Genomic DNA, 14,797 nt, shown 5'->3' on the forward strand with positions numbered 1-14,797 from the left:
GTGAAAACTGAGCGGACCGCACAGGAAGCGTCCGGCCTCGCACGGGCGCTCGATAATTGGTTGATTGACTGACTCTATGCTCAGCCGCGTGGCAAACGGGTCAAATGAGCGTAAACGGCTTGGCAAACGGAAGGGGCCTGGAGGTGACCAGAGGACGCAGCGACGGGGAGGGGTGGCAGGACTGGAGGAGAGGGGGGTCCCCGGGAGAAGGGCACACGTGGGAGTGGCCAGAGGTGATGGAAATTTCTGGTATCTGGCTTAGGCCTGCCTTTTTTTTTTTTTTTTCCCCTGTTAAAACAGGACCAGTGACTAAAATCCTTCCCGGGCGCCCCCACCACAGCGCCGAATGTGGCACAGACACGTGGGACTCGGAGCTTCGCGACAAGGAAGAGCATACCCTTCTTGGGGATTAATTCGTCTGCTTCTGAGAGGATAGTATCAAGCGCCCATTTACAGATGGGAAAGGGGAGGCTCGGGTCACCGGGCTTGGCTCACGTGGCTCTGGCGGGAGGTGGGGGGACCCAGATGCCACCCTTGTTCCCTGCGCTCGGAACAGGGTTCCCTATTGGAAGGCCCCAAGGAAGACTCCGCACCTTTGCCAGCACCCTGGTCTGTGGGCTCAGTACCACAGCGCCCCAGGGGTGTGCGTTCTGCAGGGGTGAGGGCCGTTCTGCAGTGGGGGCCGGCGACCCAGAGCACAGGATAGGGTGCCCGGAAGTCCCTGACTCTGACGGCTCAGTAGTTCTGGCCAGGACAGGGCCCGGGCGGGCGGTGGGGGGTGGGGGGCTGCTCGGCGAAGCTTGATACCCCAACTCGTGTCCTCTGCTGCCCCCGCCCCCACCCCTGGCAGCCCAAACCACAGCTGCCTGTGGTGAGTCAGGCTGGAGCCTGCGGGGCTGAGCCCAGGTCCATGGGGGAGATGGGAGAGGAAGAGGGAAGAGGGGCGGGCTGCCCTCCGCCTGCAGCCTCCCCTCCCAGCCCCTGACCCACCGTGGGAGTCAGCGTCCCCTTCCCTCCCCTGGAGGTGGATTCCCGGATGAGAGAGGCCGAGGGCTCGGACTGTGGGCGAGCCCTCTGACATCGTCATCCACCCTGCAGAGCAGCTCAGCCGCGCTGGGGGTGGCGCCGCGGGGCGGTCCCTGGGACTCCTGGCTCCAATCCAGCCGCCCCTCCAGGCTGTTCAGGTTTCAGCTCAGCTTCCTGCCTTCGGTGGAGGGTCTCCCTCCTTCCCGAGCCCCACCCTCCCAAGGTCCAGCTACTCAGCTCACCCCTCTCCTCCCCTCCTCTGCTCCCACGACGTGCAGGCATGGAGGGGGGAGCTTGGGGCTCACAGCAAGACTAGTGCCCTAGAGACACGGGGCTACTGCAAGGTGGCCTGTGTTAAGAGGCTGTCATCAGGTTCCCTCTCCCTAAGCCCCAACTCTGGGGTCCCGCTTGGAATCTGAAAAGTCTCTCCAGATCTTACTGTGGGTTGCAGGCTGGGCATGATCAAGCAGCTCCTCCCCTCTCCCAGCCCCATGTGATCGAGCCCCCTGCCTCAAGGTTCAGGCCTCCCAGTTCTTGTAGGCCTTTTCACACTTGCTGTTCCCTCTTCCTGGATCACTGTCTCCACACTTCTGTCCCCCCTGGTGGCTCTAGTCTGGGCTCCAATGACACCCCCTCGCCAGGGCCTCCCCCAATAGCAACAGTGCTTATCATGAACTGAAAGTAGGAGTTCAGTGCACAAACCGTGGATCTGCCATTCACTGGCTGTGAAAACTTATACAAATAACCTGACCTTCATTGGTCTCAGTTTCCTCATCCACAACACGGTCAGTGGCTTTCACTAGAGTGTGGCTCCCTGACAGGGACCCGGCGGGTCACAGATACTTTGTCTGCGTTCCTGAGTCCAGGGTCCCAGGAGCTGGCCCACTGAGGGCGACAGAGTGTCCCCACGACCCCAAGCATTGTCATGACGATGTCCTGCAGCCAGTCTTCCCAGATTGTCCCCAGCCAGTCCAGAGAGATCAGATCACCGATTCACACCCAACAACTGAGGTTCAAACATGGCCTCGGGCACCTGCTCCCCAGGCACACGCACCCGCCTGCCCTGTTGATGTAACTAGGAACGGCTCTGACCACAGCTCGCACCAGGATGGGGCGTGGGGGACCCCGGGTGGGGACCCTCAGGGGCAGCCAGCCTTGGGCCTGCACTGCCTTAGCTCTCACTCGACATGTCCCTGGCTACCCCCGCCCAGAAACACCGATGACAAGCCAGGTCGGCTGGGCATCCGCTATTTAAACACACAACCGCCAGTCAATAGTGAGTTCAAAACTTCAGCTCTGCGGCTCCGTCAACACAGACATGGGTTCCAGTCCTCGCTCGGCCTCTTTTGACCTTGAGTGTGGGGCAACCACCCCAGAGGCTGTTTCTCATCTGAAAAGCCAAGCTGCTCCCCGCTGGACCCTACAGCCCCACTGGAGGGGGAGGGGTCCAGGCTCCAGGGGTGACTTGGGGCAAGTGACTATGGCTGCCAGCCAGGCCTGGGGGGAGGGGTGCAGGAGGAAGAAGCTGGGGCAAGCGTTAGCTCCAAAGGCACATGGCCAGTGACCTGGCCCCCCATTTCCTAGTGCTAGGGCCCCGAGTCTTGCTTCTGCCCGGACTGGGTTGGGCCGGCCACACAGCGAACCCGCGCCAGCCTCCAGAATCCACGGGCTGGTGACCCCTAAGGCCCAGGCGGCTTTCAGAGAGAGGACAGGCGTAGGCAGGACTGGGGGCGCCGACCGGAGGCTGTGGCCCCGGGGCTGTCCTGCTGGCTGTCCCAGGCACCCAGCCAGCGCTGGGCAGTGAGTCAGAGCCCAGGCACGCAGAGGGCTGGAGCCTCTTGGGGCCCCTGTGAGCTCAGGCACCTCCCTGAACCCGCCCGCCAGGCCGCGTTTCTTACCCACTTGCTCACTCCTTCGGCTGGTCCCTGGGGCTGCCTGGGGAGACAGAGGTGCCCGGACACTCGGAGCCTGAGCCTGGGTCCGTGCGGCCTCCCTGAAGGGACCTTCCTCCTCTCGGAGAAACGGAGCTCCAAGCAGGCCAACGCTTCCTCGGCCCCCTCCCAAAACAAGGCAGAGGGATTGCCTGGGGAGGGTGAGGCGGCCCAGCTGGGCTTTAGGGCCTGGGCAGGGGGAGGCGGGGGCGGGAACATCATCCCACCCCGCTGCACCTGCTGCCTCTCCCGGGTGCCAAGGTTTGATAGGCTGCAGGTTTGTTTGATTGACCTCGAGGCTACCTGATTCCCGGCTCTCAGCTGGGCTGGGTCTATTTTAGCATGCTCTCGGGGGCGCTCCTGACCCCCTCCCCTGCGGGTAAGCAGCGCGTGGCCAGCCGTGTTGGCAGGAATGCCCACCAAGGTGACAGCAGCCACTCGGCACACCAAGTGTGGACGCCTGACTGGTCCTTGGCGGAGGCTGCAAGGCTGGGGGGCTGCTTCGTGTGTGCCCGTTTGTGGTAATGGAGGGAGGCGTCCCTCTGGCATCCGGAGGGAGGGGGCCGGACCCTGCTAGATGTCCTGTGATGTCCCAGGCAGCCCGCACCACAGAGAATGACTGGCCCCCGGCTGCTAGGGCCGAGGTGGGAAAACCGCATTGAGCTCAAGTCTCCTGCCCTTCGGGGGCCGGTGGTACAGACAGGAGGCCCCGCGCTCATCTCCCCCTGGAAAAGACTCTTGAACATGACGACGGCCCAGGAGGGCTTATGTGAACACGTACAGCCAAGCCCTTGGCACGTTCTGGGCATCTTGGTGAGTGGACTGAACCGGTCCCTCTCCCCAGAGCCCGACGGGCAGGCTTCCTTGCCCCCAGCACCCCCAAGGGTGACCTGAGTGCACTGTTTCTAGGGCCCACGATGTGCTCAGATGCTGCTAGAACTCACTGCTTCCTACTCCCTCTGCCTAGAATGCGTCCTCCCTGACGAGAACACGAACACTGCGCGGCCCACACGACCCTGTCAGGCAGTGGCGCGGACACCCGCTCACGGGGCTGGAACCGGAAGCCAGCCAGCTAGGTTCCAGGGGAACCTGCCTCCCCTTCTCTACCCTCAGGCAGGGTAGATTAATACGTATATATAATTTTTTATATATTTTTGAGAGAGGGAGGGACAGAGCATAAGTGGGGGACATTCTGAGAGAGAGAGAGAGAGAGAGAGAGAGAGAGAGAGAGAGAGAGAGAGCGAGAGCGAGAGAGAGACACAGAATCTGGAACAGGCTCCAGGCTCTGAGCTGTCAGCACAGAGCCCAACGCGGGGCTCGAACCCACGAACCATGAGATCATGACCTGAGCAGAAGTCGGACACTCAACTGATGGAGCCCCCCAGGTGCCCCCCAAGTTTTATTTGAGAGAGCGAGCAAGCGCATGAGCAGGGGAGAGAGAGAATCTCAAATAAGCTCCGTGCTCAGTGCAGAGTGCGATGCAGGGCTCGATCCTACGACCCTGGGATGACGACCTGAGCCTAAATGAAGAGTTGGAGGCTCAACCGACTGAGCCCCCCCATGCGCCCCCACGAGCTTCCCAAATCGCTGAGAATGGGGGGCTCGGTGAACAGACTGGCCTGGGTTGAGCGCTGCCGCAGTCAGGATTTACTTTAGCCGTCTGTGCTAAAGAACAAGAACGGCGGCACACAGGAGAGAACTTGGTCCCCCCACCCTCACATGAAGTCCGGCACTGATACCCAGTTCCCCAGCGTCCCTGGAGGACTGCATCCCTCTGGACCGTGTGTCAACATGGCTGCTGGGCTCCAGCCAGCACTTCCACATTCCAGCCCAGAGAGGGGAGGGGAAAGAAAGGGTATATTCCCCTGCCTTTTAGGGATCCTTCGAGAAGGCTCACACGTTTCCATTTATACTTCATTGGCTGGCACTTTGCTGCAAGGGAGGCTGGGAAATGTTCTGATCAGGAAGCTTTAAGGACCCCCCTCCCTTAGCAGGGCGGGGGGCCCGGAATCGGGAAGCCAGCCAGGGGTCTGCGATCCACAACCCGCCCCCTCCCCGAATCTCTTCCTCAGCGACTCCCTGTCCTTCCTAGTCCCCTCCCCGGCCTGACCCTCTCTAGCTCAAGGCTGGCGTCTGCTCTGACTCGACTCCCTCGTCGGCTGGAGGGACCCTGTCCCGGGGCCTGGGGAACCCAGCACAGTTCCGGGCCCACAGCGGCGCTCAAGGACGTGCCCTGAACGAGTCACAAGTGATAGAGGTCGGGGATCTGTCCTCCGACTCCACGGCAACATTGGTGCGGTGTCGTCACAGACGTGAGGCTGTGGCCAGGGAGCCCGCCTGGCTCTCTATGGTTACCTAGCCGGGGCCAGTCCAGCCACGGAGGCCAAGGTCACGGGCAAAAAGGAATCCTGCCCAAAACCCACTGATGTAGAAACGTTTTAATTTTGGGCTCCTCTCACCGCTGAGGCGCCGACCACCCAGCGCTGCTGATTCGTGGCCTGTGGCACTCGTGGCCTCCAGGCTCCCGGCTACCAGTCTGTGTCCACCAAGTTCCAGAGATAGTCGCTGATGAACTTCTTGGAGAGCTGGGCGCCGTCCAGGTGGACGGGCTGGGCGACGCTGGGGCCGTGGTGAACTGAGGGCACAGATGTAAGGAAACCTGGCGTCCACAGCCCTCCCGGGACCCCGTGGAGAAACCGTGTTAAGGTATTTAGAGACTGAGGGGCGCCTGGGCGGCTCAGGCGGTTAAGCGGCCGGCTTCGGCTCAGGTCATGATCTCGCAGTTTGTGGGTTTGAGCCCCACGTCAGGCGCCGTGTGGACAGTCTAGAGCCTGCTTGGGATTCTCTCTGTCTGCCCCTCCCCGGCTTGCTCTCATGCTAGCTCTCTCTCAAAAATAAACTTTAAAAAAAATATTAAAGGGGCGCCTGAGTGGCTGAGTCGGTTAAGCGTCCGGCTTGGGCTCAGGTCATGATCTCACGGTTCATGGGTTCGAGCCCCACGTCGGGCCCTGTGCTGACAGCTCAGAGCATGGAGCCTGCTTCAGATTCTGTATCTCCCTCTCTCTCTGCCCCTCCCCTGCTCACACTCTCTCTCTCTCTCAAAAGTAAATAAAACATTAAAAAAATATATTAAAAAGGGAAGGGGGGTGATGGACATGGAGGGCACTTGTGGGGAAGAGCACTGGGTGTTATATGGAAACCAATTTGACAATAAACTTAATCATTTAAAAAATATTAAAGATATTTAGAGACAGATTTCTGTGAACAAAAAGTTTAATTCTGATAACGTACCACCTTTTAAAAAAATTATGGCGATGGGGCCCCTGGGGGGCTCAGTCAGTTAAGTGTCTGGCTTTGGCTCAGGTCATGATCTCACGGTTTGTGGGTTCAAGCCCCGTGTCGGGCTCTGTGCTGACAGCTCAGAGCCTGAAGCCTGCTTCAGATTCTGTGTCTCCCTCTCTCTCTGACCCTCCCCTGCTCATGCTGTCTCTCAAAAAACAGGAAAAAAAATTATGGCAAAACACACAGAACATAAAATGTACCGTTTTAGCCAGTTTCCAAGCGGGCAGCTCAGGGGCATTAAGTGTATACTCACTGTGCAGCCCTCCCCACCGTCCTGCTCCAGAACATTCCCATCGCCCCAAACTTCAACTCTGTCCTCGTTAAGTACGGACTCCCCTCCCCCAGCCCCTGGCGCCTGCCATCTACTTCCTGTGTCTACGGGTTTGACTCCTCGAGAGATTTCTCGTAAGTGGATTCAGACAGCAGTTCGCTTTTTGTCTCGCTTATTTCACTTAGCATCATGCCTTCTAGACACATCCATGTTATAGCACGTGCCAGAATTTCCTTTTTTTTAAATTAAATTTAACTTTTTCATTAAAAAAGGTTTTTTTAATATTTATTTTTGAGTGTAAGTGGGGAATCAGAAGCAGGCTCCAGACTCTGAGCTGTCAGCACAGAGCCTGATGCAGGGCTCGAACCCACGAACTGTGAGATCATGACCTGAGCCCAAGTCTGACCCTTAACTGTCTGAGCCACCCAGGAGGCCCTCCCCTTTTTTGTTTTTAGAGACAGTGAGAGAGTGAGAGAGAGTGAGAGTGAGAGTGAGAGTGAGAGAGAGAGAGAGAGAGAGAGAGAGAGCGAGAGCGCGAGCGAGAGAGCAAGCAGGGGAGAGGGGCAGAGGGAGAGAATCTTAAGCAGGCTTCATGCTCAGCACAAAGCCCGAAGTGGGGCTCAATCCCACGACCCCAGGATCGTGACCTGGGCTGAAATCAAGAGTCGGATGCTCAACAGACTGAGCCCCCCAGGCGCCCCTCCTTCCTTTTTAAGGCTGAGTACTATTTCATTGCACGGATACACCACATGTTGCTTATCTAGCAATTTGCTGATAGATGATTGGTTTGCTTCCGCCTCTCGCCGCTGTCACCACCGCAGTCACACACACAGGTGCACAGCCCGGAAGCGGGACTGCTGGGTCATATGGTGATCCTGTGCTTCATTCCTGAGGACCCGCCAGACTTTCCCGCACCGGCCCAGCACTCTGCAAGGCCACGGGCAGCGCACCGGGCTCCGCTTTCTCTGCAAAAGGATACTGCCTTTGACCATCCCTGGCTCGCACTCATAGTCCCACTCGATTTTACTAATTTGGCGATAAAGCTGGGCCACATACCTGTATGAGAACAAGAAGAGAGAGAGAGATAGAGATTAAGTTAGGCCAGCATAGACTCCAGCTCAGGGCCGCAGGACCACCCACGTGCACACACCGCCACCCACACTGGCGGGACCTACACGGCCGAAGGGATGGTGACAGTCGTGTCCTCGTCAACTTCCCTCTCCTGCCTCTCCAGGCTGGCCTCAGTCTCCTTGAGCTCCTCCAGCTCCCTGGTGAGCTGAGTGAAGCAGGCAGTTAAGGTCACCTCGCTCCGGGAGGGGGGCTGCCCGCGCCAAGCCCGGCCGCTGTGGGCCCAGGGCCTCGAACTCGGGTCCCAGAGTGAACAGAGCGGCACCCCCGGGGCCCGGCCGTCCGCACACGCAGGGAAGGATATAGGAGCCTGGCCTTCAGACGGCTGTCCTCCTCGCCGGCCTTCTGAAGCTCAGCTTCGAGCTGCTGCAGCTCCGCGCCCCCCTGGTGGGCCTGCTCCTTCGCATCCAGAAGGCTCTGGGCCACTTCTTGCTCCGCAGCGAGGATCTCTGTGGGGCGAGGGAGAGAGAAGGCTGAGGGTTCTCCAGAGCTGGCCTGGACCACGACCGTCCTCACTTCCCGTCTACGGCTCCCCAACGCGGTGGTCCTATTTCCAAAAGGCCACCTCTCAGTTCCACTGAGACCCTGCAAACATGCTTCCCGCTTTAAAACACATCTGAGGGGCGCCTGGGTGGCTCGGTCAGTTGAGCGTCCGGCTCCGGCTCAGGTCATCTCGCATTCGTGAGTTCGAGCCCCGCATTGGGCTCTGTGCTGACAGCCCAGAGCTTGAAGCCTGTCTTCAGATTCTGTGTCTCCCTCTCTCTCTCACCCTCCCCTGCTCACACTGTCTCTCTCTCTCTTTTAAAAAATTAAAAAAAAAACCAACCACATTTGAATCCTCCAAAAACCCCACAAATGAATGAATGAATGAATGAAAGAAAGCATCTGCATCTTCCTTGACTGCCTCCCTTCTCCCATCCTTTCGCCCACTATATTCTCTTCTCTGGCCACAAAGACACCCCCCCATTCTGCAAGCGCGCCCCATTTTCCGCAGGCCTGGCCTCCACCTGCCTGTCCTCTGCGAGGTGCCTCGGGCTCCCGCCCCTCGGGCACTCGGAGACCCAGCCTTCGAGACCTCCTGGGCGGTGCACAACACGGACAGCCAGACACTCTGCTCTCCCTCCTGGGCCCCACCTGCACCGAACTGTTCTGTTCATTCCTCCTCCTCCTCCTCCTCCCTTGAATCGGGGACCGTGTCTTATGCACCACATATATGGCCAGTGCCTACTCTGAATAAACATGCTTTGACCAAAACATCCCGAGGGATCAAAACCGCCCCCAGCAAGGTTACCATGTTCCTTCCCGCAGAGCAGAGGAACCAGACACAGATGGACAGGATTCCCGAGGGGCAGGCCTTTAAGTGTTTACAAACTTGTGTTGGGTTAATTTTTACTCCAAGTATTACATGTAAATGGCTGTGAAAACTTAAACACACACAGAGCCCCCCCTCACCATGCCTCTGAGGCAGCCCCTTTCAACTCATCACTGTTTTCTCTGGCATTGACCTTCACGTTTCTAAATAATTTGCTTATGCGGCTATTTCTTGATTTGTCTGTTTTAAACAGTGCCTGCTGATTTCCTGTTAGGCCAGGCGGGGGTCTGGCTTTCTTCTGCAGCCTTCCTGGCCCTTCTTCCCTCCTCCTCCCCCCTAGACAACTGCTTGGATTCTTCCCTGGGAGGGCCCTCTTCCCGGGGATATTGTCACAAAGTGCCATTACCCGCACGTGTGCTGAGTGGAGCCCCTGTTCCCACAACCCTCTGAGGGAGGTGGCTTAAGCCCCCCCACTGCGGAGAGATGAAGGACAGAAGCCCAAAGATGCTGAGTGACTGGTCCACGGGCGCTTAGCTCTGAAGCCTGGGTCTGAACTGGAGCCCTGGAACTCAAAGCCCCAGCTCCCCGGAACACAGACCTATCTCCCCGGCCCCAAATCCATCCATCCTGCTGAAACCCACAGGCTGGGTAATGCCAATCTTCTCCCAAATCATTGATGGGGGGTGGGGGGAGTGAACGGGGGGAGGAGAGACAGGAGGAGGAGAGAGAGGAGGAGGAGGAGTGAAGGGGAAGACTCTGAGCGGGGAACCGACCACCTCAGAACCACCTCCAAGCTCTGCGGTGGGGGAGGGCTCACTGCCTGCAGGGTCTGGCTCCGGATGACCTTCCACCCCTTTCTCCTGGGTCTCCAAGTTCACGCTCACCTGGCGCCTCTGCCAGGAACACTCCCCGCCCTCCAACTCAACTCACAAGCCATCCCCTGCTTAGCTCCTACGTCATTTCAGTCCCAAGCCAGACAGCACAGCCACATAAAACCATAAAATGGCTTAAAACAAACAAACCAACCAACCACAGGGCGCCTGAGTGGCTTAGTCAGTGAAGCATCTGACTTCGGCTCAGGTCATGATCTAATGGTTGGTGGGCTCGAGCCCCGCGTCGGCCTCTGTGCTGAATGTTTGCTCAGAGCCTGGAACCTGCCTTCTGATTCTACGTCTACTCTCTCTGACCCTCCCTGCTCATGCTCAGTCTCACTCTCTCTCTCAAAAAACCAACTTCGCCTCAGATAATGATATCAACGTTCCTGAGTTCGAGCCCCGCATCGGGCTGGCTGCTGTCAGCGCAGAGCAGGCTTTGGATCCTGTCTCCCCTTCTCGGCCCCTCCCCCACTTGCACGCTCTCTCAAAAATAAATAAACCTTAAAAAAAAAAAAAAGAAGGAACCTTACAACATGGATGCATCTTGAAAATATTGTGCTAAGTGAAATGAGCTGGACACAAAAGATAAAATAATATGAAAGAAAGAAAGAAAATAAGCCAGGCACAAAATTTCATGATTTCACTTATAGAAGGTCCCTAAACAGTCAAGTTCATAGAGATGCAGAATGATGGGCGCCAGGAACTGGCAGCGGGGAATGGGGGCTTAGTGTCTAATGGGCAAAGAGTTTCAGTTTTGGATACCGGAAACATTCTGGAGGTGATGGTGGTGACAGGTGCACAGTGATGTGAATGCACTTAATGTCACTGAACTGGACACTCACAAATGACTCAAGTCGTAAATCTTCTATCAGTTTTACAACAACAACAACAACAAATTTGGAGCCTTAAAAGCAATAAAAACCTGGCACTGAGAAGAGCAGCGACAATGACAATGAGTGCAATCAGCAGTCCCATTTCACAGATGCGGACATTGAGGCCAAGAGGGAAGCCATTGGACTGGGAACCCCCCGGATCATAAATTAGTTGAAATCCCAGTCCCAGGCTGGGCGAGCCCCTCGCACCTGCGGGAGAGACCGGATCTAGCCCTCTCTCTATAGCGTGTTCAGATATTTATTAGTAGAGATTTTTTCCCTTTACCTTTAATGTCTTCCATTTGACGGTGCCTCCGATTCCATATAAATGGTATTATTTATCCAGTGCTCTCTCCGTGTAAAGCAGAGGCACCTCACCGACACCCATTTATTTAATCCTTCCCATAGCCCTGGATCCCTCCCAAACCTCCTTGGGTTTCTGCTAAAATACCATCTTTTCAGAAGGCTTTCAATGACTCGTCCCAAAACATCAGAACTCCCTCCCATACAGCCTAGTTTTTCTTAGCCCATAATCTCCTTACATATCCATTTTCACTTTCTTTCTTTCTTTTTTTTTTTTTAATGTTTACTTTTGGAGACATAGGGCTGGAGCAGAGACGGGGCCAGAGGATCCAATGTGGGCTCTGCAAAAAAAAAAAAAGAAAAAAAGAAAGAAAAACAAAAACCAACCAACAAAGTGGGCTCTGCACGAATAACAGCAGAGTCCGACTGGGGACTTGAACTCATGACCAAGGAAAACTGAACCAAAGTGGGATCCCGAACCGACTGAGCCACCCGGGTGCTCCTCCATTTTTCTTGTTTATCATCTGACCGCCCCACCACTAGCAGACAGACCAACCCTCTAAGGGGTCGTGTCTGTTCTGTTCTCTGCTTCCGACCCAGGGCAGCCACTGTACCTGGCGCACAGCAGGTGCTCAGTAAAAGTGGGGATGCTGGGATTAAAACCCAGCGCTCTGACTCTTGAGCCCCAATTCGAACCTTGAGTCCCCCTAGCTCAGAATTAGCCAGTTTCTGAGAGTTCCTATATTCACCACTAACACTCTGGGAGGTTGCTGCCATTCTGAAGCCCATTTCACGGGTGGGGAAACTGAGGCCCAGAGGGGGCAGCGCCCAAGGGAGAACAGGGCAGGGATGGGAGCGCCCAGGAGGGTTTCGTCAAAGCGGAGCGGCCGCCCCCTCCCATCACACGGGCCCGGGTCCCGGCCTCCCCCGCCCCCTGCCCTGACCTTGCAGCCGTTGTTCGACGCTGTCTTGCGTCTCCAGCAGCCGCTCCACCACCTGCTCGTGGCGCCCCAGCAGCCGCCGTTGCTGCGCCTCCGCGCGGTTGGCGCCCAGCAGGCTCAGCAGCCCCTGGCTCACCTCTTCCATGTCGCGGAAGGCCGCCATGACTACGCCAGGACCAAGCCCGCGCAAATTTAACTGCCCTCATGGCCCGCCCCTTCCCCGAAGAGACCTACTCCCATTAGCTGGATCGTACGTCAGTCATGAGGGAATGGGTGGGAGTTAACTTCAGCTCTGGCCTAGTGCGCCTGCGCCGGCTGCTCCCGTCTCCGGCCACGGCCAATCGGCCGCAGGGAGGGTGTGCGCCTGCGGGAGTTCTGCGTGCTGCGCCTGCGCAGGTCGGAAAGCGCCTGGCAGATATTGAAGAGGCTATGAGCCCTTAACTGTAGAGATCTTCCTGCTTCCAGAGCAGGGTTCTAGGGGCGAAGCGCTGGACTGCATTTCATTCTGTAGTGTGTGCGTGGGACACTCACCATAAACATAATAAATAAGCAAACTCCCTAAGAGGCTGCATAGGAAAATGGAGTCTGCAACCAGATTTATGGGGTTCGAATCCCACTTACTAGCTTTGTTACTAGCAAATAACTTCACCCCTTTGTGCCTCAGTATCCTGCTCAGCAAAATGAGGGTCACGATAGTGCCTACTTAAGTTGGCGCAATGGGGCATTTGGGTGGCTCAGTTGGTGGAACGTCTCAGGTCATGATATCGCGGTCCGTGGGTTCCAGCCCCGCCTCGGGCTCTGTGCTGACAGCTCATAGCCTAAAACCTTTTTCAGATTCTGTTCCTAGCTTTCTCCCTCTACCCCTCCCCCGCTCATGCTCTGTCTCTCCCTCTCAAAAATAAACATTAAAATAAAAAAAGAGTTGGCGCAAGGAATACATGAGGACGATGCCTGGTACTCAGTAAGCACTATTTCAAGACATTAAATAAAACATAACACAGAACACTAGCAGAAAAAGCACCTAGCCTAACTGGGGCCAAATACCACTCTGGGTGAAGGGTTATAGTAGAGAAAAAACAAGCTGCACATTTGTGTGACATGTTCTCAAAACGAGGCAAAGAAATCAACTCTACCGGTCAAGACCAGCATTTTCTACAAAATACAATACAATGGCGGGGGGGGGGGGAAATCAGTGCATTGTGTACTGAAAGTTAACTATTGTTTTGGGAAACTCCAAAGTGCGTACTGGGTGTGGCAGATTCTATTTGCAAAAAATGGCTACAGAAATAGTTCCAACCTTGCCACTCCCGTCAATGGGCAGTCAATCTCCTCCTTTTCAACCTCAGCAGGACTTCGGTGCAACACATAAAATGTGGCAGAAAGGACACTGTGAATTACTACGAGCCTCGGTCAGAAACTAGTGTACAGGGTGCCTGGGTGGCTCAGTCGGTTAAGCATCTGACTTCAGCTCGGGTCATGATCTCGCCGTTCATGAGTCCGAGCCTCAAATCCAGCTCTGTGCGGACAACTTAGAGCCTGGACCCTGCTTCAGATTCTATGTCTCTGTCTCTCTCTGTCTCTCTCTGCCCATTCCCTGCTGGCACTCTGTCTCTCTCTCTCAAAATAAACATTAAAAAAAGAAAGGAAGAAACTAGGATACAGCTTCTGCCTGTTGCTAACTGCTACTCTGTCTGGCTCTCTCTTAATTTGGGGATACTCTCAGAGCCCCCGCTGCCATGTTGTGAGGAAGCAGATGTGAGTCTCACTGATAAGGTAGCAGCGGAAGACAGAAACAACCACCAGACAGGTGACTGAGTGAGCATAGAAATGCTTCCAGCCCCCAGCCTTCCAGCCTCCCTCGCTGACACCGCTGACACCGAGAGGTGCGCTGTCCCCACCAAGTCCTGCTGAAACTGAAGATCTGTGAGCAAGATCAATGCCACTGTTGGGGCGCCTGCTCCATAAATTAAGCTTAACTTAAGCCTCTGACTTCGGCTCAAGGTCATGATCTCATGGCTCTTGAGTTCTAGACCCACATCAGGCTTTGTACTGACAGTGCAGAGCCTGTTTGGGATTCTGGCTGCCTCTCTCTCTTTGCCTCTACACCACTTAATAATAAAAAAAGATCAATGCCATCGTTTAAAGGCAGTAAATTTGGGAATTCTGTGTTATGCAGCCATAACACCTGGATCACTGGGTCACATATGAAACTTCTGTCTTTATGTAGGTCAGACCAAAAACGTCAGAGGACCACTGATGTAATAGCAAGACTGCACCGTCAGCAAGGAAATGAATGAACAAGGTCCCTTTAGATAGGAACAGGTGCTTTGAAGGCACTCACACTGGGTCTAGGACAGTGTCACTAGGGTTTGCAGCAGGGAAGGAAGTGACTTCAGGCCAGGTGGTCAGGGACGCACTCCCTGGGCAGGGGCCAGATGAACCATGAACCAGGATCCAAATGATGAAAAGCTGTTGGGAAACCAGCGTCAGGCAGAAGAAAGAGAATACACAAGCAAAGGACAAGGCAGTGGGGAACATTTCCGTTTGTTTAAGGAATAGTGAGGAGGGTGGGAGGAGGGCTTCCAGCAGCCCTGAAACTCTAGTCAGTTGTAACCGGAAGCACATGAAGGAGGGGAGAGCTGTGGAGTGGACTGGCTTCCAGACCTTCCAGAGTCCAGAGAATTTGGGGACAGGCTGGATCTGCAGGAGGAAGAGGAAGAGGGTGCTTGCTGGGTGTTTGGCCCATATACTTTGTTGGGTGGTGTTGCTTGATGAGGTTTTTGGGGTGATAGTGGG

At 55.9% G+C, this 14,797-nt stretch overlaps 1 protein-coding gene across 3 annotated transcripts; it reads right to left on the bottom strand.

Moving 5' to 3' along the window:
- Positions 1-5,380: 5,380 nt before the first annotated feature.
- SPC24 (SPC24 component of NDC80 kinetochore complex) lies at positions 5,381-12,176 on the bottom strand. Of its 3 annotated transcripts, none has more exons than XM_029917428.1 (5): positions 12,005-12,176; positions 8,003-8,147; positions 7,746-7,850; positions 7,550-7,626; positions 5,381-5,592 (listed from the first exon to the last, which is right to left on the bottom strand). In XM_029917428.1, exons 1-5 carry the CDS (start codon positions 12,162-12,164, stop codon positions 5,486-5,488), a joined length of 594 nt encoding a protein of 197 aa, XP_029773288.1. In that variant the 5' UTR covers positions 12,165-12,176; the 3' UTR covers positions 5,381-5,485. The 3 variants fall into 3 exon arrangements, with proteins under 3 accessions (XP_029773288.1, XP_029773287.1, XP_029773289.1); XM_029917427.1 differs by lacking the exon at positions 12,005-12,176 and adding an exon at positions 11,675-11,944; XM_029917429.1 differs by lacking the exon at positions 12,005-12,176 and adding an exon at positions 11,348-11,519.
- Positions 12,177-14,797: the final 2,621 nt, after the last annotated feature.

The sequence above is a fragment of the Suricata suricatta genome, chromosome 12, assembly GCF_006229205.1.
Source record: "Suricata suricatta isolate VVHF042 chromosome 12, meerkat_22Aug2017_6uvM2_HiC, whole genome shotgun sequence".
In the NCBI taxonomy this organism is placed as follows: domain Eukaryota; kingdom Metazoa; phylum Chordata; class Mammalia; order Carnivora; family Herpestidae; genus Suricata; species Suricata suricatta.

What these genes read in the sequence shown, in the direction of transcription:
- SPC24 (XM_029917427.1), bottom strand. Translation starts at nt 11,849, where the DNA reads ATGGGCTTCAGAATGGCAGCAACCTCCCAGAGTGTTAGTGGTGAATAT. An exon ending in GAGCACCTGCTGTGCGCCAG is followed by an intron (nt 8,148 to 11,674) that starts GTACAGTGGCTG and finishes CTCGCCCCACAG; the next exon opens with AGATCCTCGCTGCGGAGCAA. An exon ending in GCCAGGGATGGTCAAAGGCA is followed by an intron (nt 5,593 to 7,549) that starts GTATCCTTTTGC and finishes CTGTGCCCTCAG; the next exon opens with TTCACCACGGCCCCAGCGTC.